This window comes from Acomys minous (genome assembly GCF_964271855.1).
Source record: "Acomys minous genome assembly, chromosome: 10".
Lineage (NCBI taxonomy): Eukaryota > Metazoa > Chordata > Mammalia > Rodentia > Muridae > Acomys > Acomys minous.
Genome location: NC_140491.1, coordinates 104,925,754 through 104,952,807, shown reverse-complemented (window position 1 = coordinate 104,952,807; position 27,054 = coordinate 104,925,754). Strand labels below are relative to the sequence as shown.

The window sequence follows — 27,054 nt, the reverse complement described above, 5'->3', positions numbered from 1 at the left end:
CCAGTAAGCAGCATTCCTCCATGGCTTCTGCCTCATTTCCTGTCTCCAAGTTCCTTCAAGGATTGACTGTGATCAGGACATGAAAGCTGCATAAACCCTTTCCTCCCCAAGTGGACTTTGGCAATGGCAATAGAAATTGACTAAGACAATGTTATAAGGAAAATCTTATTTTCCTCTTAATTGATCTTCTTTTAGGATAAGTCTATTGAGTCATAATTTAATACAGTTAGGAAAACAACACCTTTTCACATACTTTTTAGCTATAGCATTCCATGGATTTTGACAAACACGAACATATACAATCATGTAACTGCTGCCAGAATCAAGATTTAGATCACACCTATCACTTCTATCAGTTGCCTCCTGCCTCTTTGTAGTCAATCCTCCAGGTATCCACACCTTTCAGAGATATTTGGCTTTCTGTTTGCTTTTAGATAAGGCCTTACAATGTAACCTGAGCTGGTCTTGAACGTAAGTATAAGATGACTTTTAACCCTGAAAAATCCCTGCCAAAGTTGGGGGTCAGACACATGCCCGAGTTGCTGCACAGGGTGTGCATTGGAAGAGGGGTAGTCTTATACGGTGAGTATATTCCAAACTATATTTTAACTGGAAAAGTGGGGGTTTGTCTTATACACTCAGTCATCTTATATGCTGGAAAATATGGTACATAGCCCAGGCTAGCCTCAAATTTTAACCATTTCCCCAGCTCCAACCCCTGACCCCTGACCCACAACCCCCTTCCCCAGAACTGAAATTATCCATGTACACCAAGACACTGAGTTTGCCTTTCCAGTTTTGAATCTACAGGGTAATTTCCTTGTTGCTCCAGTGTCTACTAACCACCAGAGTGCTTACTAAGCCTGTCTGTGGCCAACTGGGGGTACCAGGTGGCTGTGTCTGACCCCAGAAAGCCCCAAGGAGTATATTGGGCAAAGCTCTCTTGGTTACATTGAAAAGAAACCTACTTCAAATGACCTAAGCAAAAGGAGCTTTATTCAACAGGGCCTAGTAGCACAGGCCTGTAAGTCCAGCCATTAGGGAGGCTGAGTCAGGCAAACCACAAGTTCAGGGTCTGTTGGGGCTACGGAGTGAGTTCAAAGCCATCCTGGGCAACTTCAATGGGATGATAAAATGGACAATAAAACACAAGCCAGTGGTAAAGATCAATGGCACAGCCCCCGCCTAGCATGCATAAGGGCATAGGTTCCATTCCCAATACTGTCAGAAAAATGCTTTTTAAAGCATTTTACTTACAAACTCTGATTATGATAAAACAAAACAAAACAAAATTGTATTCACATGGGCCTCGAGTAAACCAGGCTAGAAGGAAAAAGAGGAAGCCAGGGACTAGGGATTATCCTCCGGTCATTATATTCTCACTGGTTTCTATAGTCAACCTACCCTCTATCTGTTACTTGCTCCTTTGTGCCTCCTTGCTCCTCTGTTTCTCTATTTATCCATACTGACTGATATCTACGACAACCGTCTCAGGCCAAACTCTCCTCCAGATCACAAGCACTAGCTAGCTGACTCTTTTAGTCAAAATCTCCAAGGGAAGCCCTTGTACTGGCTTAGCACTGAGAGCTGTGGCCTCGCCAGCTGCCTCCCCACGCCCATGTAAAGCAGGCTTGCCAGGCCTAGAAAATTGGAGTTGTTTGGATCACGGTAATGCCTGACTTCGGTGGGCAAGATAATCGTTGCAAACAGGGTTGTGTGCACAAAAAATGTCTTGTCCTGTTTCAGGAGATTGAGGAGGACTTCACAGAGGAGGTGACGTAGGAGCTGGGTGCTGAAGGAAGTCACCAAGGGGACAGTGAGAAGTGTAGATTGAAGCAAGGAGAGATGTGTATCCCAGACTGAGGAGACAGTGTATACAGGAAGAGTCAAGCAGGCGTGTCTTGTGTAAGGGGCTTTATTTCATATTACTTGAGAGTCAAAGGCATCTGGATAGAATCGAAAGGAGAGAAGAGGAGCGTGGTGGCCTGGAGGCTATAGAAAGATCTGGGTTCATCCTGAAGGCAAGTGTGGGTTGTCCTGGGATTTGGGGAAAGAAGGCATTTCACTGGCTAGGATAATGTACAGTCAGGACCCTGGGTTCCAGAACTCTCTGACGCCACCATCGCCCCCAGATCCTAAGGAGACATGGAGAAGAGGTTGCTCCGGTCTCAGTACCTCTTAATTCTCAGTGGGGCTTTGAACTCCACCCCTTGCATGGTTCTTGAGCAAAATGGGCCAGACTTTAGAGTAGTGAATGATTCTCAACCTTTGGGGTCAAGATCCCCTTGCGGATTGTATATCATATATCCTGCGTATCAGATTTATGATTCATAACAGTAGCAAAATTACAGTTATAAGTTTGCAGCAAAATAATTTATGGTTTGGGGTCACCATGACATGAGGAACCATGTTCATGGGAGGCAGGAGGACAGCTGAATACCACTGCAAGGAGTCCATTAGTCTCAGCTCTAAGTAGCCAAAAAGAAAGAAAGAAAGAAAGAAAGAAAAGAAAAGAAAAGAAAAGAAAAGAAAAAAGCAGGCTTCGGCCCTCCAGCTCTTACATCTCAGGTGTCAAGTGCAGTGGGTCTCAAAATGAACACGTATGCACCACACCACCGCCATCTGTCACCACCCCCATCTGTCATGAAAGAAAGAGGAGTGAGCCATTTGCTTAATACCCTCTCTCCTACTGACTCCCACCTATGCCTCATCCTCACTACTGTGGTCCACTGCATCCCCTGTGTCACCTACTCCGTGGATGAATGCAGCACAAGGGGTGGGGGGCGGCGAGCAACATGGGCTTCCTGCTGTGTCCAAAGGGTGATAAGATGAAATCGGAGCTTCCTTAAGGAGACCGAGAGTGATGGCGAGTGGATGGAAGAGGTTGCCTCTTGAGAGAAGGACACTAGGAGGGGACTGTAGTGGAAGTTTCGGTTTCTTTAAAATCTCAGTAATGTTATGTAAACATGTTTTCATTTTTAATCCCAAGTGTGGGATGTGGGACTGTTTTGGTTTATCCACAGCTGGTAACAACCTCGTGTGGGGGGGGGGGCGTGGTCTCTGCCAGGAGGAGCTAGTGGAATTCTGAGGACTCTGGGAGGAAAAAGAGGGCTTGGAGGAGACGGACAGAGGAGAAGAAGGCTAAGAGACATACATCCCTTTTCCCTTCTAACCTTCTTTCCCTCCTACCTAGGGTTGGGGTGTTGAAAGGGAGGTAGAGGCTTAAGGAACCCCAAATAAAATAGAGTTTAAAAAACAGTGCCTCTGAAGATTCAGTTGGGGCTGATAAGGGACTGCGCTGCATAGCACCCTGAATCACAAGGCAAGAAGATGCCCACTGGGCTTGTTCCATCACAGAGAACCAGGTCCTGCTGCCAGGGGTTCTCAGTGAGCACACCATCTTTGTGTTCTTCTTCCTCACATTGTGTTTGGTCGGTTTGGTTGTTGACTCGGAGTCTCACACGATAACCCCAGTTGGTCTGGCACTCTCTAGGTAGCCCAGGTTGACCTCAAATTCTTGATCCTCCTGCCTCTGCCTCCCCAGTGCTGGGCATACAGGAATGTGCCACTATGCTAGGCTTAGGCATCTGATTTCTAGCACAGACTCAAGTAGCAGACGCGACTGGTTCCGAGCCCAGGTGAAGTTTCTCTGCTGCCATTCACTTAGAAACAGTGACATCATACATACTGGGGTCAAGAGACAAAATATATAGGAAACAAAAATACTTGTCCAGTCAGCTGCCGCTGACAAGATTCCCAAAGCCAGAAAGCTATGCTCACATTGCTTTCTACTGACGCTGGGTGCACACAGGCTGCTGTTACTTTCGAGTACATTTGAAACAACTTGAAGACCAAGTCATTGTTTCAAGGAAAGCTTATAAATCTCACTGGGCACGAAGCAAAAAAAAAATTGATTCCTTTGTGATTTTAATTCACATTATGACTATTAGATTTTTTAAAAATTCCTTCAGAAGACTAGATAAGTAAAAATTGTGCATGTATGTTTTAGGATAGCACCCTTAGGGACATCCTGTCTCTGTCACGCGTTACACTGGCTGGCTGACGAGTCCCTGTCCCCCAGCAGGGTGCCACACTTAGACACAGGCAGCAGATGGAGACTGTGAGAAGGAACAGGGACTTTGTTAGGCCACCTCCCTCCATGGTTTGGTCCCTTCTGCTGGAGAGTTGAAAATATATCCTAGACAGATGACATGCTAACAGAATCATTTCATGGTTCTCCGACTTCTCTGTGTGATTTATCTGTATCCGTATGCACCAGAGGGCCCTATTCGAGAGATTTATGACCTACCTATATGATTCCATTTTTGTCGAAAGGAAATGTGTGCATTGTTGAGAAGCAAAGCAATAACATTTATTTTAAGATTATGCCGCTTTCCAATTAGAGACCTTAGAGCTAAATCGTATTTACCACCTTTACATTTCCCGAGCCCCACTCACTCCCCCAGCCCAGTTACAGCTGTAGAAGCAAGACCAGAAGAAAAGTGGAAGCCGACTTCCTCGCTTCTGAATTGTTGGTAACAGCAGCTGGAGGAGGCAACACCTGGCCAGGAAATGGAGAGTTGCTGATCTGTAGCTTTCTCCCAGGCTTTGGTCTCCCTGTCTAGGAAACTGGCTTAGCATCCTGTTCCCGGGGCTAAGGATTAGCTGAGATAATACCCCATGTGCAATTCTTCTCTTTCTCCTCTCTCACATTTACCATCCACACTCAACAGAATTTACAGTGATGGTTTGAATAAGAATGGCCGCTATAAGCTCATCTATTTGAATGCTGAGGGAACCTTTTAGGAAGGATTAGGAGGTGTGGCCTGGTTGGAGGAGGTGTGTCATTGGGGGTGGGCTTTGAGGTTTCAAAAAATTAGCACATTTCCGTTAGAGCACTCTCTCTCTCTCTCCCTCCCTCCCTCCCTCCCTCCCTCCCTCCCTCCCTCCCTCCCTCTCTCTCTCTCTCTCTCTCTCTCTCTCTCTCTCTCTCTCTCTCTCTCCTACGTGGTTGATACCTTAAGGTATAAACTCTCAGCTAGTGCTGAAGCACCATGCCTCCTGCCTGCCTGCCTGCTGCCATGTTCCCCAACACAAAGGTCATGGACTCACCCTCTGAAACTGCAAGCAAGTCCCCAATAAACTCTCTCTTAAATACGCTGTCTTGGTGGTGGTACCTAAGCGCAGCAAGAGAAAAGTAACTAAGATGACCACCACAGGTCTAAGCTGAAGCAATGGCTCTGCGGGAGGGGTAGCTCCACGGTGAATGCTCCCCTTAACGGGGCCGCAATTCCTGCTTTCACGGGGAGCCTCTGAGTCCTGCCTTAGATCACTTCCCCACTGGTAGCTAGAGGAACAGCAAAAGTTGGCCTTTGAAATGACTCATTCACGCAGGGCAAGATTTCGAGAGCAGGAGTCGGAACTGTGTGTTGCACCTACGCTTAGGCTGTGGGTTCCAAGTTTGACAGATAAGCAGACTTTGAAGTAATGAGCCTTGGATTCTGTTGTGCCACGTCTCATCACTCCCAGGATTCACCAGCCTAGCACTGACTCACGTGCAACTACTGGACAGACGGACTCTAAAGGTGGAGCAGAGTGTGTGTGTGCGCTTTCACTTTTTTTGCTTAATTCTTCCTTTTAACACAAGCCACATATAAATATAATCTTCTGGGTAAAAGCTTTGGGTGAGCTCTGAATGGTAGTACACCCTTAATCCCAGCTAGTCCTTCCTCCACTGTCCAACGTTACACCTAAAGTCACCAGAAAGCTCCCATGAGTACACAGCCTAGTACACCGGGCTGCCCATAACTTGTAGTGGCTTTCCATCAACTTATGAGTTATGGATGAGACACAGTCCTGATCCCAGAGATCTGAAGCCCCCTCTAGATGACTAGTTATGACATTTACAGAGAACCTAAGACCTCCTCTGACCGCACCATGTTATCCATCCCCCCCCATGCCCACCCCCACCCCCACCCTCCTCCCTGCCTGACAGACAAGGATGAGCAGGATGTGGCACCATGTAGAGCACTGATCACAAGCTGGAGAAAGCCAATGATCCTGAAAAGCTGATTAAGAGCATTCCAGAACCAGAGGCATTGGCTCTGGAAGACACTCTCCACCAATAACCTTTAACCAGTCTTCATCTTACTTGACTCAGAAGCCTTGCACTTCCCTTGTTACCTGCTTCCTTGGCTTTTAGAATAGCATCCCTGGTAGTTCTTGCCTTACCTCAGTGGTCCCTCCTCCAACTCCATGCCTTGTTTTCCCTTTGTTCTCACCTCTACCCCTGGGAGGAACCCCCAGGAGTCCCCGCAGCTGTGATACTAAGTGCTGACTACATCCTGCTCCCTTTGGGTCTCTAGTCTAGGTGCCTCCATTGAACTCGAGACTCCTTTGTCAGCTGCCTACTCAAGGTTTCTATGTAGCTGACAAATCTTCACCTCAGCATCTGAGATGGATGCCCGCTGCATCTTGCCTCCTCTCAGCTCCTCCCATAACCACCTCCTACTGTCCGGCTGCTCAAGCCAAAACCCTTGAGATGTTCATGTCTTCTCTCTTTCTTTCTCTCATCTATGAGCAATAGAATCATCAGCTCCATCGTTATAGCCATGATTTGACTCTATCTCATCCCCTCTACCTGAGCCTCAGTCTGTCTCCCTGTCCGCATGATGAAGAGTCTCTTGTCATGACTCTGTCAGTCTTCCAGCCCCCTTTCCTAACTTCCTGTTCTCTACGAGGCAGCTAGATCTATTTCAACAGAAGTCACATTGTCACTTTTCTGTTTGAAGGTACAGTGGCCTCCCATTTCTGTCCCAGGAAAAAAAAATCACCACAGGGATCTATGAGGCCGTTCTGCACTATCTTGTCCCCTGTTTGGTGCCATCTCCCACCATGTTCCTTGACACTCTCTGCCATGACCTCGTTGCTATGCTAAACTGTGCCACTGTGCTCTTATCTCAGGGGCTTTGCACCTCCTTTCCCTAGCTTGTTCCTTTCCTCCATGGAGACTTTCCTCTTTGCATTGTGAGAGAAGCTGTTCCTCAGTTTATACTATTTTAAGTTATAGTTTATAATAGCCAGGAGTAAGCTCCACATGTCTTTAATCCTAGCACTTGGGAGGCAGAGACAGGTGGATTTTTGTGAGTTCAAGGCCAGCCTGGCCTACAAGACAAGTTTCAGGACAGCCAGGGCTCTGTTACTCAGAGAAACCCTATCTTGAAAAACCATTAAAAAAATTATACTATAAGGAACCCCACCTCATCTGTCACTCCCTGTCCCCTAACCTACTTTCTTTTCCTGCAGACAAGCATGCTGTTCATCAGAATTTTCATCACCACCACCCCACAAGGAAAACAAGGAAAGATTGATTTTTGGCTCACACAATCAGAGGCTTCACAGCCCATGATTTCCCAGCACCACTGTTTGCAGGCCTGTGGTGAGGACAGCCTCACATCAGAAGCATGTGGCTGAGTAAAGAAGACATAAAGACACCATCTCCTTCAAAGGCATGTTCCCAGTCACCCAGTTGTTCCAACCAGACCCTGACGTCAAGCCTGACTCAATCCCTTCTCTGGACAGTATTGCCCTCAGCAGAATCTAGCCTTCAACACGTGAGCCTTTGGGGGGGGGGTACTTTCATATCTAGCCTTCAACACGTGAGCCTTTGGGGGGGTGGGTAGTTTCATATCTAGCCTTCAACACGTGAGCCTTTGGGGGGGTACTTTCATATCTAGGCTTCAACATGTGAGCCCTTGGGGGGGTACTTTCATATCTAGCCTTCAACACGTGAGCCTTTGGGGGGGGTTACTTTCATATCTAGCCTTCAACACGTGAGCCTTTGGGGGGGTACTTTCATATCTAGCCTTCAATACGTGAGCCTTTGGGGGGGTACTTTCATATCTGGCCTTCAACACGTGAGCCTTAGGGGGGTACTTTCATATCTAGCCTTCAACACGTGAGCCCTTGGGGGGGGGTACTTTCATATCTAGCCTTCAATACGTGAGCCTTTGGGGGGTACTTTCATATCTAGCCTTCAACACGTGAGCCTTGGGGGGGGTGTACTTTCATATCTAGCCTTCAACACGTGAGCCTTGGGGGGGGGTACTTTCATATCTAGCCTTCAACACGTGAGCCTTGGGGGGGGTACTTTCATATCTAGACCACGTCAGACATTCATCAACACATCATAATATACTTGTGTATTTGCTTATCTCTCTCTTCGTCTAGAACTGAAGTTCCAGGAGAGCAAGGACTTTGTGTTGTTCGCTGTGTGCCTGATACAGGACATGACCATAGTAAATGCTCAAGAAATATTTATCAAGTGATTGAATAAATTAGTCCTGGCACCAACTTAGAGCCCATTTGTAAGTAGGTCACCATTCACACACATACTCTTGCAGAACTATAGAGTTTTAATTAGGAAAGGCTTGCATTTTGCCAAACTCATTTGGCAATCTCCATTCCCCTGGGGTCAGTCTTTCCTTACAAGCAATTTTTTGCCAGCACGTTGATTTTTTTTTTAATTCCTTTCCATTTAGAGAACATAGGATTACCAATCCAATGAACTATTTCTCTGCTGAGAGATGTATTTAGTTCCAGCTTGGTTCTCTCTCTCTCTCTCTCTCTCTCTCTCTCTCTCTCTCTGAAGTGCTAACTTATGAACTTTGGAAGGAAGGGAACAAGAGGCAGAGACAAGAGGACCGATGCCCGTGGACTGTCTGTGAAGCAAAGACTCTGAAGTGACCAGAAATGCAGCAAGCGCTTTGCCAGATCGTCCTGGGCCACCGAGGCGGGGTCGAGAGCAAGCTGAGCGCCACGGGAACCAGCTTGCTGCCCAGCGTTCTCTTTTCCTAGTTCGGGGCTTGGCACTGGGAGTCAGAACATATGAGAACGGTAAACAACTCCCTCCGGACTTCTGCCTTCCCCCTCTGCTTTCATCTTCTGCAGCAGTGGCTCAAAGGGTTTTCAGGTCACAGACTCTTTCAGAATGATGGGCGCTGTTCTCTACAGCTGCCACAACTCAGCAGGAAGAAATACAATGGCTCAGAACCACAGGAATTTGTCTCCCTGATCTGGAGGCCAGAAGTCCAAAGTCAAAACAGCCGCGAGGCCATTTACTCTCTGAAGCCTTCCTGTTCTTCTTCCAGCCTCGGGCGGCCCTGTGTTCCTTGGCTTAGGGAGTGAGCCCCTTACTTCTGCATGTGTCTGTGACCAGATCCAAATTAACCCCTCTGCATGAGGACACGAGTCCCATGGAAAGGGAGACCAGCCTAATCACCTCATTTCAGCTTAATTGCTTCTATCAAGAGCTTAGTTCCAAATAAGTTCACATTCTAAAGTATAGGAGGCTAGAACTTCAACCCATCTGGTTTAAGGGTACGTACCCCAGTTAAGCCCATAGCCATCATCACTTATAATTTGTTAGAATTCTTTTTCTACTTGTATAATGCCAACTTGTGCCACTGTGCATCCTTTCAGTGCTCAATTACAAGCATATGTGAGGTAGGGAAAAGGCCACCACAAGTATTTTCAGGGCAGATCCTAGCTTTAAAACACCAACAGTGATCTAATAGTTGTTTAAGGTAAAGATTTTATACTTAAGAATCATCCAGGGAATATGAAAATATAAAATAATATGATTATAAATACATTGCAAAATCAATTACGTATATATATATAGATATTGCACTTCTCCCCAGAACAATTAAACCGAATTCTCTAAGAGTGGCATCCGGGCACTGGTGTTTTTTAAAGTTCACAGGACTGAGGACCCTACCCTGGGTGACCTACCATTGCAGTGGGTGGTCCCATCCTGCAGTGCTTGGCTACTGCCATTCTCCTCTGTTGAGCACTTGCAGGCTACATCAAGGGTGCTGAAGAAAACTGTTTGTGTGGGGCTCCTTTATCACAGTGCAAAAGATTCTTGCTCATGAGTGGTGCCTGGTTCTGTTCCTTCAAGGAGTGACAATGAAATGGTGACACAGCAAGAATGAAACCAGCCCTCGGTGTCTAGATCCCAGCTGGAGACCTGTTTGAGCTCTGTTGGGGTTGCCCTGCCCCCCAATGGGGGCAGTGTGAGTGTGGTAACTTGGAATGAAACACTATTCCAGTTGGCTAGGACAGTTAAAATGGGGACGGACAATGAAGATCTTTAGAATCCCCACCTATCAAACGACATACCAACTACCCTTCCTTTAAGTGTGACAGATAGGCCACCGGCATCCTCCAACTGATGAGACATTTGCAAATGGTCCCACAGGCAAGACCACCAATCAAGTCCTCCTCCACCCTCGAGGGCAAACTCTACTCAGTGTGCTGACGCTGACAACATTGCCAGCATTTCTCAGTACAGTCTTCCCAGGACTAAGAAGCCACCACAACCACCACTCTTTAGCCTGTGTCTTCCTTATTTGGCCACAAAGATAACACAGCAGAGTTTCCCTGAGGCCAAAATACAGACAGGTGACATCAAAACCAGTCTTACAGTCACACCAGATGAGGACACGTGTTTGGGGAGGCTTGCTCGCGCTATCCCTTGTTCGTCTTAGTAAGCACAGGTTTTTCTTTTTTCGAATTCACAAACTATTCCTGGGGGGGTGGGGATGGGGAGACCTCAGTCATTAATTAGCCCAGTGTGAAAGCCCAGCATACCAGATGGTAGTTTGAAGCCTCTGCCTTCTTCCTTGATTAGAAGAATCGAGGAATATTTTCCTTTTGCCAAGCCTCTAACCCTGGTCCTGTTCTCTAGCTGTCTTTTAAGAGGGCTGACAGTGGGCAGCCGCTTTGTCTGCGGGTTGCCCTCCCCCCTTCCTCATTCCTCCCAGCCAAGAAACCTGAACTCACCAGCAGGAACAACCAGCCTCTCCTCACAGCTGTCTGTTTCCTCTTCTCAACGCTTTTGGCTAGGCTAAACTGGAGAAAAATAATGCACTCTGGGAGAGAAAATGGCTACAAGATAATTCGATTGTGAGTCCTTGACCTTGTATCTGGGACTTCTGTTACTGGTCCCCTTACCCAAGGACACAAAAAAAAAATTTCTAGAATCCTGGAGAAAGTTGAGCCTTCCAAGGAGTAGGTAGGGCAGGCAAGGTAGAGTGTATACTCATCAATTAGGCATAAAGCTGCCATACACTTGATAAGCAAGCCCCTTCTAAGATGACAGCATCCTCACTCAGGGTAGACACAGTGAGAGTCGGGTCCTAGAACACCCCTACTTCCTCATGGGCAACCCCTACCAATCCAAGGGTAGCACAGCGACAGAGCCTGTCTCTATCTCCAACAATGTGTCTATTAACTCCAAACAAGCAGTGAGGATGGACACTAATAGCAAAGTCCTTCATACAGAGATGCTATGGAGGAAGTAGGAGTTTACTGAGGAATCTGTCTCCACTTAATCTTAATTCCTAATGTAGTCATCAATCAATTAGCTGAACTTTCAAATGATTGATCTCATGGGTGTCACTCCGTGAATGGGAGCTTTCAATTCCTCGGCGACAAGGGGAAGAAAATTCCTTTCAGTGTGAATAGTCCCTCGAGATCTTTGCCTTAGAAACACCCAGCACAAACTGAATGAACATTTACCATGCATCATTTTGGGGGCCTCCCGTCTACTTGCTCCTTACAACTCCACCAGGCTGGTACTATTTCTATCAACATCTGACAGGGGAGGAAGGAAGCTGGGGTTGAGACATGAAGAAACTTTGTCCAATTCACACAACTGGAAGATAGTAATAATTGCTCACTTGTACAGACTGGCTATAGAACACAGTCATGAAACTGCACCATTTTCCTACCCTTTCCTGACTCTTTGCTCATAATCCTGTCACCAATGTGAAGACACACAGAGTACACTATGTCACCCTGGACCAGCTCGCACCAACCCAAGCCCCAGCAGATCACAGATGTGTGAAGAAATCTAGCTACACTCTATAGAACCCGGAAGAACCATAGATTCCTGAGAAGCATGGTATTGTTGTACCAAGCAACTAATTAGGGGGTTGTTGGAGGTTGGTCTGATGTATTTTGGTGCTAATTACTGCCTGCTTGTCTTTAAATGTGCCCCAAGTATTGCTATGTAACCTTGCCTAAAAACTTATTCCTATTTAACCAATAAAAAGCCAACACATCTGGGCAGGCAAATGGAATAGGTGTGGCTAAGGTTTGAGGGCCTTTGAGGAAGAGAGGATCTTGGGAGAGAGAAATGATGGATGCAGGAGGAAGAATGAGGAGAATTGGCATGGGATGGGAAAAGAGCCATGTGGGCCCAGAGGAGGAACTCTGAAGTTCCTCATGGAAAGAGATGGCCAAGATGAACAACCTTAACAAGTATTTGGAGATTATGGATGGAGGGAGCCAAGTAGAAGTTATTAGAAGCAGACGGAACGGGATGGAGACTGGGGGATAATGGAGGACAGCTTAGCAGGTAACACCTGCCTTGCCCCAGGTAAAGGCTTATTCTAAAATACATCAGGTGTCTGTGTCTTTATTGATTGTAAAATTGGGTTATACAAGACTGTCATCATATCAACAGCCTAATAATATTTATTAGGCCATACTTGTAAATTAACCATAACAGGGGGTGTTTGTTACACAGCTCTAAAAAAAAAAACCAAAAAACAAAAAAAACAAAAAAAAACCCTGATGCAAGCAATATTGTCAATATTGTCTTTCTGACAGGCTTTATCTGACTCTAGAACTCTCTGTAAGCCAACAGCTTCTCCTGTGAAGATCCTTTCTCCAGGCGTCCAGTTTATCATCCTTCACCCCTGTCCTGCCCATCCCGCCACTGTGCCAATCCATGAGGGCATTTATAAGCTAATCCTTCCCATGAGCCCCTGCTTTTTCTAGAGTTGAGAAGAAGCCAGAGGTTTTGGTCCCTTTAGTACTATTTTGAGCTCCGTTTCCTGGCCGATCCTCTTTGCCCATCTCATCACTTAGGAGCTAAGTCAGACTGAGCCTAAGCGAGTGGTGCCAACATAATGAAAGCGGGGTAATGAGGGGGAAAGCTCGGAGAACACTGTACGCTGATGCTCTGGCCCCTCCCTTTTCCCAGGGTGAGCTTCTTGCTCAGCCTGCATGGGGACGGGTAGTCCCTGAAGACACACTCAGGCTTTGCCACCTGATCCCCAAAAGAAATGTTGCAAAACTGAATTCTCCCTGCCAGCCAGGACTCAGAGGGGCAGCGAGCTGTACCTCCACAGGAGCTAATGGCCCCAGCTGCTCAGTTCAAATTAGAATGGAATTTGGAAACTGTTCCATAGAGTAGAAGTCTTCTGGGGCATGCCTGCCAGAGGCCTCCAGCCACTGGGTTCCCAAGGAAGCAGAGTGTTAAGTCCTGGGTATGCGGGGTGGGGGGGGGGTGGGGGGGTGGTATTCCAGAGGCAGAGGAGGAGCATGTACCCAAGGCATCCTGAGAGATGCTAACTGAAAGTGGGATGTGAGATATTTATCCAAAAGAAAGACTCATAAAGGAGAATTGTTTTCTATTGGAGTATATCAAAACTTTCTGCTATTGGGTAGTCCATAAATGCTAAATGATGCTAATTCTCCTAGTACCACTTGCTTTATGAGCGAAGTTTGGATTGTGAAGGTTCATTGCTTAAAAGGCCAATAGCTAAGCAACTTAAGCTGGTGAAGAAATACCCAAAATCTCAGGGGAAAATCCATCCTTACTGTGCCATTAAACACCCACTACCCCTCACTCATTACATTTCAAGAATAAGAGTTTAGCTTTAATTTCTTTCCCTTGTACTTTGCTGCCTTAAGGGAAAATGTCCTGTAACAATTCTGTAATGGTAAGTCAATTACTGGTGTCTCAGGGCTTCCCTCTGCCTCTGCATCCTCTCACAGCTATGCAGCGGGCAAGGACCTCTGCCTCTGCATCCTCTCACAGCTGTGCAGTGGGTGAGGCCCTCTGCCTCTGCATCCTCTCACAGCTGTGCAGTGGGTGAGGACCTCTGCCTCTGCATCCTCTCACAGCTGTGCAGTGGGTGAGGACCTCTGCCTCTGCATCCTCTCACAGCTGTGCAGTGGGCGAGGACCTCTGCCCCTGCATCCTCTCACAGCTGTGCAGTGTGCAAGGACCTCTGCATCCTCTCACAGCTGTGCAGTGCGCAAGGAACTCTGCCTCTGCATCCTCTCACAGCTGTGCAGCGGGCGAGGACCTCTGCCTCTGCATCCTCTCACAGCTGTGCAGTGGGTGAGGACCTCTGCCCCTGCATCCTCTCACAGCTGTGCAGTGGGTGAGGACCTCTGCCCCTGCATCCTCTCACAGCTGTGCAGCGGGCGAGGACCTCTGCCTCTGCATCCTCTCACAGCTGTGCAGCGGGCGAGGACCTCTGCCTCTGCATCCTCTCACAGCTGTGCAGCGGGCGAGGACCTCTGCCTCTGCATCCTCTCACAGCTGTGCAGCGGGTGAGGACCTCTGCCCCTGCATCCTCTCACAGCTGTGCAGCGGGCGAGGACCTCTGCCTCTGCATCCTCTCACAGCTGTGCAGCGGGCGAGGACCTCTGCCTCTGCATCCTCTCACAGCTGTGCAGTGGGTGAGGACCTCTGCCTCTGCATCCTCTCACAGCTGTGCAGTGGGTGAGGACCTCTGCCCCTGCATCCTCTCACAGCTGTGCAGCGGGCGAGGACCTCTGCCCCTGCATCCTCTCACAGCTGTGCAGTGGGTGAGGCCCTCTGCCTCTGCATCCTCTCACAGCTGTGCAGTGGGTGAGGCCCTCTGCCCCTGCATCCTCTCACAGCTGTCCAGTGGGTGAGGCCCTCTGCCTCTGCATCCTCTCACAGCTGTCCAGTGGGTGAGGCCCTCTGCCTCTGCATCCTCTCACAGCTGTGCAGTGGGTGAGGCCCTCTGCCTCTGCATCCTCTCACAGCTGTGCAGTGGGTGAGGACCTCTGCCTCTGCATCCTCTCACAGCTGTCCAGTGGGTGAGGCCCTCTGCCTCTGCATCCTCTCACAGCTGTGCAGTGGGCGAGGCCCTCTGCCTCTGCATCCTCTCACAGCTGTGCAGTGGGTGAGGACCTCTGCCCCTGCATCCTCTCACAGCTGTCCAGTGGGTGAGGACCTCTGCCTCTGCATCCTCTCACAGCTGTGCAGTGGGTGAGGCCCTCTGCCTCTGCATCCTCTCACAGCTGTGCAGTGGGTGAGGACCTCTGCCTCTGCATCCTCTCACAGCTGTCCAGTGGGTGAGGCCCTCTGCCTCTGCATCCTCTCACAGCTGTGCAGTGGGCGAGGCCCTCTGCCTCTGCATCCTCTCACAGCTGTGCAGCGGGCGAGGACCTCTGCCTCTGCATCCTCTCACAGCTGTCCAGTGGGTAAGGCCCTCTGCCTCTGCATCCTCTCACAGCTGTGCAGTGCGCAAGGAACTCTGCCTCTGCATCCTCTCACAGCTGTCCAGTGGGTGAGGCCCTCTGCCTCTGCATCCTCTCACAGCTGTCCAGTGGGTGAGGCCCTCTGCCTCTGCATCCTCTCACAGCTGTGCAGTGGGCAAGGACCTCTGCCTGCCGTATCAGAATGATCTGGTTTTAGGTTTAGAAAGTCAAAATCTAAAGGACTCTGTACCTTTTAAAACATATGCCCAAGCAAGATGAAAATCCAGTCCCAGGACTCTCTTTTCGAGCCAGAGTCAATTGTAGTCCCCAAATCCCTGAGGAGAACTTTCAGAGTCTCACAAAAGATTCCAGGGTGACTTGCCTACCTGAACCCCAACACCTACAGTGTTCAGGCAATCTTAGAAGAGCCAGACCCTTGATTCTCAATGTGATTTCTCTCTCTCTCTCTCTCTTTTTTTTTTCTAGCCAAACTCTGGGCAAGGGGCTGGGGTGGGGTGCATGGGGAGCAGGCATTCTTCAAAAGCAAAACCTCAAAAAAAAAATAATAATAATAATAATAAACCTACTTGCTCATTTTTGTGCCTTACTCAACTGAGTTTGCAAGAGCAAAGCTAAAGATGTCCTAAAAGAAAGATGTTGACATTCCTAAGTCCCTAGTGAACCAGACTTCTAAAGTGTTTTTGTAATGGTCGCTTAGAAAATATTTCCCCCATAAGAGTAATGTTCTAATGTAGGCTGTGTCCTCAGAACAGGCTACAAAACTTTATTTAGACACAAACGCCCAATAGCGCACCCAAAGTAGAGAGTGCCGGTTATTGTGTGGCTTCTTCCTAAACAGAGGCTTAGAAGCACTGCTTTTATAAGAAAATGCATTCCAGCGTAGGATGCCAGGAACAGCCTTTGATTTTCCCCAGGCTCCAGAGCAAGCTTTCTCATGGAAGAAACAATAGGAAAAACTAGAAAAAAGAGAGTGGCAAAATGGAAGACGTGGCTATTCCAGAAATAGCCCCGGCCTGGCAGATACCAGTTTGCAGAGTGTGCCATGAACAGAAACTTCTGGATACAAAGCATGCTATTCTGAAGCACCGTTCTGCTCTTATGTAACATGGTCTACAAATCTTCAGTTCAAGCACTGAAGTGTTCTAAATTAGGAAGTGAAAGGCTGTCGCTTGGAGGGGAGTTTGAAGAGGGGACAGAGTTCTGCATTTGGGGGTCAGAAATTGATGAGTCCTGAGGGATGTTCTGGGTACCTATGATGATGTTCTGTCTACTTCTCAGTTCCTTGACTGACACAATCACTGGTGCGAATGCAATTTCTGACTTTTAGGTTGCTAACATCAGCTAAAATTGGGACTGGAGGCAGGATGCTAACCGTAAGCTTCTTAAAGCCCGGACCCAGGTCCTATCTGTCTCTATGCACTCTGGTGACATCACTGCCTGCCATAAAATTGGGAAAGATTTGATATTTCAGCATGCTAGCATAAAAATGTGGGCTTTAGAGCCAGGCTCCTCATAGTCAGAGCATTTTTCCTCATATGTGCAGACCAGAGAGCAGCTGCAAAACCTCTGTGGGCTTTCAGTCACCTAACCCAGAAAAGGACTGGCGATATCATCCACCTCCTAGGGTCGCTGTGTGGCTCACATACATGTTGGTAAAACATGAACACGATGCCTGCCACGTAGGTAGTAGCACTTGCAAGGTCTCAGCTGCAAGCTTCAGACCTTTCGTTCCTCACTACCCATTAGCTAGATGTTTGGGGGTTTTGCCTCCAAGTTGGTTTCACAGGGGATTTGGTGACCAGAAAAGCTGGTCAATGTGTTGCCTTAAATTGTGGCTTGAGACTGTGACTGCATTTGGGGAATCGGGGTCTTTGCAGAAATAACAATGGGGGCACGAATGTCGCTCTGGAGATGTGTGGTTCTGGGTTGGGATCCTATGTCCCTGGAAGAAGTGGAGGAGAAAACGCAGTGCAGAGGGCTATGAAGGACAGAAGACCGGAGGCCCAGGTCCTCCAAGAGCCACCAGAAGCAGCTTCTCAGGGACTCTGGGGGGGGGGGGGCACAGCTCTACTGCTCTTTGGACTTGTGGCCTGCAGGACCATGAGAGAATACGTTTTGATTGTTCGAACCACTGAATTTTTAGTAATCTGCTATGGCAACCCTGGGAAACTCACTCGGATGGGGAGAGGTGATTCCGGAACACCTAGGTTTAGTGACGGAAACACGACACAGAGATTTTCACAAGTTCTCCCCTCCCAAGACTGTTCGCTGTGGGGAGAGCTCTCTTTCGGGAAGGTAAGCACCAGCTCCAGACACTGGAATGATCAGGCTGGGTTCTGCTGGGAATTCTGGGGACTTTGTTTTCTTTTCTTTTCTTTTCTTTCTTTCTTTCTTTTTTCTTTTCTTTTTTCTACAGAGAATAATGAGGAAGCATAAAGTTTGTCATGAGACACTGATCAAAGGCATCCTTCATTAGCCCCAAACAAATAAATGCACAATCTTGTTCTTGTAATGCTTGTTCAGTCAACCCACACTGTAACCCATACAGGTGCCTATCACCTTCCTGAACCCACCCGCAGTGGACAAGGGGAATCATTAACTAAAGACTCTGAGCTAAAGAAAGATACGCGGTTACCAAGAGACCAACGTAATTGCACATTTCTCTTAACCCTACTGATCCATGAAATTATAACTGTGAAGCAGATCCCCTCCAAAGTGAAATATATATATATATACATATATATATGAGATATATGAAGCATATATATCTCATATATGTATATATTACTTTCAAGCCTTTGGAATTTTAAATGGCATCTTCATGTAAGAATGAAATCTATAGATGCTCAGAGAACCGGTTTTACTCTTTTCCTCTCTTCTAGCACCAGGGGGGTGGAAAAGAGCAGCAGACAGCATCAGCAGTCAGAGAGTGGCTTTTTTTTTTTTTTTGAACAAAGGCGTTAGACAAGATGACACATGCTGACAGATCTAGCAAATAGTAGATGCTATGCCAATCAGTAGACAGTTTCTGTGTGTTCGCAATGTAGGAAGAAGTGTGAGTCATGCAGTATTTCAAAGACAGGTCACAATTGCTGTTTGTCACCTCGCGATGTGAAGGTCAAGAGAGAGGAGAGGGCAGGGGGAAGCAGAGAGGAGACCTGCATGCAAGCAGAGCAGCCGCAGACAGGCCCTGCTACATGGCTCTGACGGTGCCCAGAGAGCCTGGGTAATTACTGCCTGAATTGACATCCGAGGCTCTCACCTCTCCAGTCACCACAAGGTCACTCACTCATCAGTCCTTTGTCACTTCTGAAAGTCACTTCTTCCATGACTCAGTCAAGCTTTGCTTTTCTTCCCCCACTGAGTCATTTGCTCAGTTTATTTCTAGGAATAAAATAATTGCAAGGAAAAGGCCAGTAGGGAAATCCAAGGAAGGAAGCCACGCATTTTCCAGATCCCACAGTACCATGAAATGGACCTTACTGTTTAGTTAGAAAAAGAAAATTCCAGGACACAAAAAAAAATACATTCAAATAGAAAAACAAAAAACTGAAGCCAAATAGAATCAAGACTTTTTGTCATTAATGTAATTTGCAGGGAAGGAAAAGGGAGGGCAGGGCAGGATGCACCTGCCCCCATGAAGTGCGAAAGTGAATAACTTAACTGGATTTTAAAAATATGTAAATGGGGGCTGGTGAGGTGACTCAGTGAGTAAAGATGCTTGAGATGCTTGCTGTCAAGCCTGACGACCCAAATTCAGTCCCTAGGACCGAAATGGTGAAAGTTGTCCTTTGACCTCTACACACACACACACATACACACACACACACACACACACACACACACACACATACACACACACACTCACACACACACTCACACACACACACACACACTCACACACACAGACACACACTCACACTCACATACACACATTCTCTCTCTCTCTCTCTCTCTCTCTCTCTCTCTCTCTCTCTCTCTCTCTCTCTCACCCTTCCTTCGTGTCCTCCTAATAAACAAAAAATGTAACATGAATTTTTTTTAATGTAAATGCTTAATTCCTTCATTCTCCATCTAAGAGCCTTTTCTGCGGAAAAGATACATTTTTAGCACTCATTCTGAGGGTGACCGTTCACACAGCCCAATCAATCCATAACCCTTCATAGAGAACTGTGCCGATCCAGTAGGATAATTATTAAAGAAATAACTTGGTGAGTATAAACCCATACAGTTGTGCCAGCATTTAGGAAGAAAGCGGCTATATAATTTCAACAATTAAGCCGTGTTGTTTTCTTTGTTCCTCCTCTTTCTGCCCATGAATGTGAAGCCAGCCCATCAGAGTTGTGACAATGGCAAATGCTGAGTCCAAATAATCGCACAGAGAATCTGCCGGACTATTAATCTGATGCTATCTGACACAGCTTCTGAACAGGGAAAAGAAAGGCGGGACGGTGAGGGGAGAGGGAAGAGCCTCAGCCTAAGCTAGGGTAAAGACTCGCTTCTTCCGATTGGTCTCATTCTGTGAGCCATTCTGCAAGGTAGGGAGGGGGGGTTAGTTATTTTTATTTCCATCTACGTCTGAAGACTTCTCCCAAGATGCAAGAGGGGAGGGGAGTGCGAGAGCAGAGATAATCAGACAGCAGAGGCTGTGTTAGCTGCATGCTTGTCACAGCAAAGGAAGGGGCTGTTGATCCAAATGCATGCTCTCCCTCTCTCCCTCTCTCCCTCTCTCCCTCTCTCCCTCTCTCCCCCTCTCTCTCTCTCTCTCTCTCTCTCTCTCTCTCTCTCTCTCTCCCATGCATACTGATGCTCCTCACCATCACACACCTCACACACCTTCTATGCTGCCTTGAATTTATCAGCTTAGGTGATATTTGAACATTTGATCTCTACACGAGTGCACACTTCTTAAAAAAGAATAAATATACCCAAGTAAATCTCTTATTGAAAGTGTGTACAAGTCATAAAACTCCCTGATGTTTGGGAAACTATGTTGCTGCACAGGGAGCAAGCGGTTGTAACATACTGAACCACACAGAGAGTCCTTGCAGACCCGTTTGTTTCTCCTTTCCTCGCCTTAGGCTCCCTGTGCGGCTATTGGCTCCTGCATGCGTACGCCCCTTTGAATGATCACCAGACTATTAATTAAAATGCCGTCATCTGCTCCACCGATCACCATCTTTTGGTTTTGGGGTTTTGGAAAAGGCAAAAAGAGGATCTGCTTTGGGAATGTTGGTTGTCGGTTTGCTCACATCTGGATTAGGTATAAAAACGATAATATTATGATGATGAACGCTTGAGAGCCCCATCTGCATATAAATAGAACTAATCAGAAATGCAAATTGCAATCGCCAGAAATGTGTAAAGGCTGCAGAGAGCTGCGCTTTTGTGTGGAAAAGAGAAGGTCAACACGTGTATTGTGACACCAATTCAATGGCCTCAGGAGTCTCTTCCTTTGAAAGAGCCGTTTGGAAAACACACATTATCTATCAGTCTGCACACAGGCTGGGCTGGGCTGGGCTCCCCAGCGGTTGACCTCCCAAACATAGATCAACTCAACTCCCGAGAAAGAACCACACTCCTTGTGCAGACCCTGAATGAACACAAAGAGTAGAAAATACACGCTCGTTTCAGTCACCTCAGAGACGCCTCTGAGAAGACGTCCCTGCTGAGTCAGGAGTTAGAGGTGAAGAGTAAGGTGTGTGGATAATGGGACTTTTCAGAGAGATGCCACTGCTGACCTATGTGGATACAACCATATGAATATGTATTTTAGGGAGCCACTCCAGCCCAAATTTCCTAAATTCTAAAGAAAGTATACTTGAAAAGAAAATTTCAGTGTTTACACTGATTTTTTTAGTCCTAAATTGCATCTGTGTTTCTCTCATGCAAAGCACAAAAATGAACATTTCAGGGAAATTGTAGTGCTGGAAATTGACAATTGTTCCATGCTCTCGCCATTTCTCACAGGTGTGATCTTAAAGAAACATCCTATCCTTGGTTCGTTCTCTCTCTCTCTCTCTCTCTCTCTCTCTCTCTCTCTCTCTCTCTCTCTCTCTCTCTCTCTCTCTCCCTCCCTCCCTCCCCTATCTCTCTCTTTCTCCTTTTTGAAAGGGAAACATATTTCACAATCAGGCTTTCTCAAATTTGGAGAGAAATTGCATACCAACTAGTTTCCCCTCAAGATCGGTTTCACAAAGCACCGATGGGTCAAGAGCGCCATCTGGTGTCCTACCTTGGGATCTTAAATAGCATTTTCACAGGATGCATTTCAAAGAGGGGAGGGTCTCCATCACCCAGCTCAATGGCTGTGATGCCCAAGGACCAGACGTCACAACGAGCGTCATAGGACGAGTCATACTGCTGCTCACAAGCAATGACCTATCAGACAAAATCAAGACAACACATCAGCCCACTGTCACCCTAGAGGCTTTAACAAGCTTTAGACTCCACCTCCGCCCCCCCTTTTGTTGTTGTTGTTGTTGTTCCGTTGACTATGCTAATACTGAACGGCAGCAATAAGATGTTTGTATTCTAGGCCTTGTTTGTGCAAAACAGATTCATCAGTTGATATGTTTACCAACTTTTTTCTTTTTCCTTTCTTTCTGAACCGGCGTCTATGTTACTGAGGCTGGTCTCACACTCACAGGGCACGCCTCTGCATGCTCATTTCTTACAATCTCATGTGACAGTCACGCATGCTAGGATTACACATGGATTTGTTCATTTTAAAAAATGTGATAATTCCATTCCAAAACTATGTGTTGAACCATCTCGGTACAAAGAGTAGCACAAGGTTTATGAAAGAGAGACCACTCTGTCCGCACAGTGCCTGCCTTTTCCCCCTTTAAAGAAAAGACTTGGTATGCAAACTGCACCTCCTTACCCACTGCTAAATACAAACAAATGGCTGCTTCAAGCTTGGACTCAGCCATAGTGGCACATGCCTGTGATCCCAACACTTGGGAGGTAGAGGCAGGCAGATCTCTAAAGGCGAGCCTGGTCTACAAAGTGAGTCAAGGATAGCAAAGGCTACACAAAGAAACCCTGTCTCCAAAAAACAACAATATAAAAGCAAACAAGAAAGAAAGGAAGGGAGAGGTGGAGGAGGAGAGGGGGAGACGGGGGGGGGGTGGTGGGGTGGGGGGAGGATGCTGTAGAATCCTCTGAGTCCTTGGGAGTATAAGCCACTGAGCAGAGGGATGTTGGAAGACCCCTGTGAGGAACAAAAAATAAGATCCTCCATACTCCACAGTCTCCTTTTTTCCAACAGTGTCTGTGTCCCCCCTCAAGCCTCACCAACAGTTTGAAGGTGCCACTCACTGCCTTTTCTGGACTAGCTGAGAAAAGCAGTGGGGTCAGAAATGACTGCAAGTTTGCCGTTGGGTTGGAGAGCGTGAACCCTTCAGAGGACTCGGTTTCTAGCGGTGTTGTAAGTCTCACAGGAAAAAGCTCACTCTTGACTGGCATGGAGATTGGGAGAAAGGAGCAGGCAGAGGCTGAAGAGGGGCCAGTTCTCCCCTGTGACCTTGATCCTGCCTCTCAGAGCAGGCAGGAAGCTGCTGTGTGACGGCCAAGGAGCATGTTGGTGAGCACAGGCTGGCCAGGCTGCTCCCCTCAGGCTGCACCTTGCCTCTGGCTTTTGTTCTGAATGAGACAATAACTACTTGTAGTCTACTGGACCCCCTGGCTGCATGCTGAGGGCAGAATCAAGAAGAGAACACACAGCCAGCTACAGCGCTGCTGCAGGAGCCGGGTGTGAGGGGGCGAGAAATAACCAGATTCTGCCTGTAGTTCTGGAGGAATGGTGAATGGGCCTAAAAGACTTGTGGGTAACTCCGCAGTGTTTGGCCTGAGCATGTGACAGAGAACTGGGCTTTACTGAGGTGGAGAGCATAGAGGAAAAGCAGGTTCAGGTCTCAAAGCGGAACCTTTCAAATCCCAGGTGTCAGGGAACTATCCAAAAGGAGATATTGATTTTAAGCCCTAAGACCCTGCAAGACCCCCTATTGGACTTCTGGCTTAGACAATCATAAGAAAAGCACCATGGTCTGTATGTGGCCCCTAACTCATGTGTTAAAAATGGAATCTCCAGCACAATAGTGCGAGGGGATGCAACCTTTGGGGAGCTGCTCAGTCATAAGGCTTGACCGTCTTGAACAGATTCGTGACAAGACATGAGAGAGAATGGCTCTCTCCTCTTCCACCATATGAGAAGAGTCAGAGGTCCCCACAGAACTCCATCACCTTTGCCTTCATATCCCCAGACCTTAGAACTGTTAGGGAATAAATTTTTGTTCTCTATAGATTGGCCTGTCTTAGCTATTTATCACAAAGTAAATCAGCACAATAAAAAAAAAAAATGTATGTTTTGACAACCGGTAGTGGCATACGCCTTTAATCCTAGCACTTGGGAGGCAGAGGAGGGTAGATCTCTGAGTTGGAGGCCAGACTGATTTTTCAGAGTGAATTCTAGAACAGCCAGGGCTACATGGAGAAACCCTGTCTTGAGAAAGGGTTTATATCATTATAGTGGTGATAGAAAACTAATGTTTCTCCTCTTTCAACAGCGGGTCATGAGAAAATGTTCTGAGCCTTCTGTCCTCAACCTCAGCTCTTGTTCTCACTCCTGCATGTTCTCTCTCTCTCTCTCTCTCTCTCTCTCTCTCTCTCTCTCTCTCTCTCTCTCTCTCTCTCTCTCTCTCCCCCTGTCTCTCAACCCCTACCCCCATCTCTCAACCCCTCCATCAGAGTAGAATGTCTTCTTATGAGCTCAACACATTATTTTCAAAATAAAATTCAGATCTCTCTGCATCTGGAACCAGAGGCTATGTTGATGCCCCTAAAGACCTCACTCTCCTCACCCCAATCAAGTGAGAGCCTGCAGCATTTACAAGGAGCCCCAGAGAAGGCTCCTCAGCACCTCTCAAGAATGACATTTTTGAAAGTGCAGGACTAACATAATTTTAGACCTTTCAACCTGCAGACAGTTTGCCAGTTTGTTCAGTGACACTGTGGCGGGCCTTGTGAGGGAAAGGAAAGCGAGCCCTGCCCTCCCCAAAGCAGGGTCTTAGACCAGCTGAACTATAAATCGGGCCTCTAACAGTTAAATGGCAAGCCACAGCAGCCATCAACGTCCTCAGACGGTGTGCACCCGGCATACCTGATAAAGGGTGTGCGCTTCAAAATCCCAGGACGCTAGAGAAAGACTGCCAACTGAGGAAGGTAGTGGGAAGCATCTTGCACCAGCAGTTTACTGCTTCCAGGAAAACATTCAACTTCCAGCGCTCTCAAATGGACCACAAAAGGCAATCCCAAGGACACACCCAACTGTGCAACAGGAGACTGCCGATAACTTCCCGGGTGCTGTCATAAAATACTCCGAACTGATTTTAACTTGTCTTTCCAGACCGATGCTGTCTTCATCAACAGAAAAACACCTCTTGGCCAATTCCTCCCCCAGAACATGGCTCGTTCTATACCAGAGACGCTCTTCCACGGGAGTTTAAAGAGCATTACACTGATAAAATAGGTCACAAATCACTATTTTGTAGCCACGAGGCAGGCACCGTGCTAGGCCCTGCAGAGGGAAAGTCAAATGTGGGGTTTAGTTCGTGAGCAGCCCTGAGAAGCGGATGCTGTTATCTCCTTTACAGCTGTTTACCCAACAAGAGTAACCAGCCCTCCCTGTTGGCAGACCTGTGATGGATTTTTAACAATGCTCAAAGGATGCCTCCTACCTGAAGGTCAGTGCATCTTGCAAACAGATGTTCTATAAATCTAGCACCAAAGCATCACTAGGAAGAGGCGAAAATGCACCTCGATTCTTAGCTCAGCCTTCTCCTTGTCTCAGAGTAAAGGCTGAGTTAAAGCATGCTGGGACTGTTGGGTCTTTGATTCCCTTGTGACAGAAGGGGTGAATCTTTGTTAGGAAGCTCTGCTAAGCAGAGAGAGTAACTGTGGCGGGTGAGGCACTGTCTTGAACCAGGTTGACCAATCTCTAGAAGTCACGCTAGAAGTGTGGAGATAGATCAGTTGAGATGAAGCTGACAAAAGTCTGGGATCACCTCACACCCCTCCATATCACCTCACTGCCCCCACAAAGTGATGAGTGTGTGTGCTTTCTCTGTCACCTCCCGTAGAGACGTGATGTCTAAGTGACGGATATGGATGAGTTGTGAAGGATGGATGGAAGAACAGACACTTGTGGGAGAGGTCAAGGGCAAGATGAAGGACTGAGAGTTTCATCTGATGCGGATGGCCGTCAATGAACAGGGACACGTTGCTCCCAGGTAACCAGAAGAGTGACAGTGTCACGCACTAGACTGGATAAAGCATTTTGCTAGTTCAAAGTGGGTCTGTGTTTACCCCAATCAGGTGTAAGTAGTCAGTCACGATAGTTCTCAGTTTTTCTTCCTCAGTTGTGGGTGGAGCCAAGGACTTGTTCTACTCCTGAGTTACATCCCTGGCACTTGGTTTATTATTGTAATTATGCTTGTTTATGTGTGTTCTCTGAACGTGGGTTTGTGTATGTGAGTACAGTGCCCATGAAGTCCAGAAAAGGGCAGCAGATGGCCTGCAACAGGAGTTAGAGGTGGTTGTGAGAGGCCCAAAGTGGGGGCCGGGACATGAAACCATGTCCTCTGCAAGAGCAGCAATTGCTCCTAACCGCTAAGCTATCTTCCTAGTGCCCAGTTTTTGGTGGCTTTGTTTCAGTGCAAGACTCGCTATGCAGCCCAGGCTGGTATTGAGCTCATGATTCAGGAACTCTCTTACCTTAAAAAAAAAAAAAAAAGAATGGTAGGATTGAGAAAGAGCCATTTTTACCATCCCTTCCAGCTGTAACACTCTTGGACTTCATGATGTCTAAGTAAGCGACCTTGGGATAGTGTTCGAAGAGGAAGGGCTAAGATCCTCCTGCAAATTAGCTGGAGTGCAGCATAGGCTATTCTGGGGCAGGCACTTAGCTGATGGCTGGAACCTTGAAGGGATTTTATCACTGATATTTGGTGGAAGGACTTAAAGTCCATGAAAAGATACCAGTAGCTGCGCTAACACCTCCGTTAAGGAAGATGAACTTCAGCTAAAGAGCAATTGTTTGGATGCTGGTTAATGGAGCATGTCCAGGTTCCTACTTCGAAATGCAAACTTAGGGCTCTTCTGGTGCCACTTCGACTGCACTCTTGCTTATTTTAGGGAGGGAGGGAACATAATGGCAGATTACCAGCAGTATCTATGCACTGGCAGCCTTAGTGACCAGCACCAACAGCTATCCTGCACAGAGGTGGCCTTGAGTTTTCCAAATGTCAGTTGTAATCACTTTGCCCTCCAAAACTTTTCTTTCAAGGGGAGACTGGGAACAAGCAAGAAGCCTTCACAGTCATGGAGTGAAGGCTAGCAGTCCAGACCTCGGGGACAACTCTCTTTGGTCTTCTTCATGGGACTCAGTGCCAGGCTGCACACTCCTCAAGGCCTCCTCATCACCTCTTCCAAGCCTGTGGTGGATGAGCGTCCTCCCTCTGCCTTCAGGAACTTCTAGGACTTTCTTCGTGCCACAGTCACACAGCCTCACCGTCTCCTTGTCCTTCTCAATATGGTCAGTTGAGTTCTCCTAAGGACAGTCAATGATTTGCTCTGTTCACAGCTTTGAGGTGGTGGGACTCTCTTGGGTCATGGAGATACTGGCCTCTGGCTAATAAAGGATGATGCAGACGCAGC

General features: G+C 47.4%; 1 protein-coding gene across 1 annotated transcript in view; it reads right to left on the bottom strand.

The window, feature by feature from the left end:
• LOC311607591 (myosin-IIIb-like) overlaps positions 1-27,054 on the bottom strand; it is a 156,051-nt gene that overhangs the window by 85,459 nt on the left and 43,538 nt on the right. Inside the window, exon 7 of the mRNA XM_084799477.1 lies at positions 21,572-21,717. Coding sequence (XP_084655603.1) covers positions 21,572-21,717 — 146 coding nt within the window. The remainder of the gene's footprint in view (positions 1-21,571; positions 21,718-27,054) is intronic.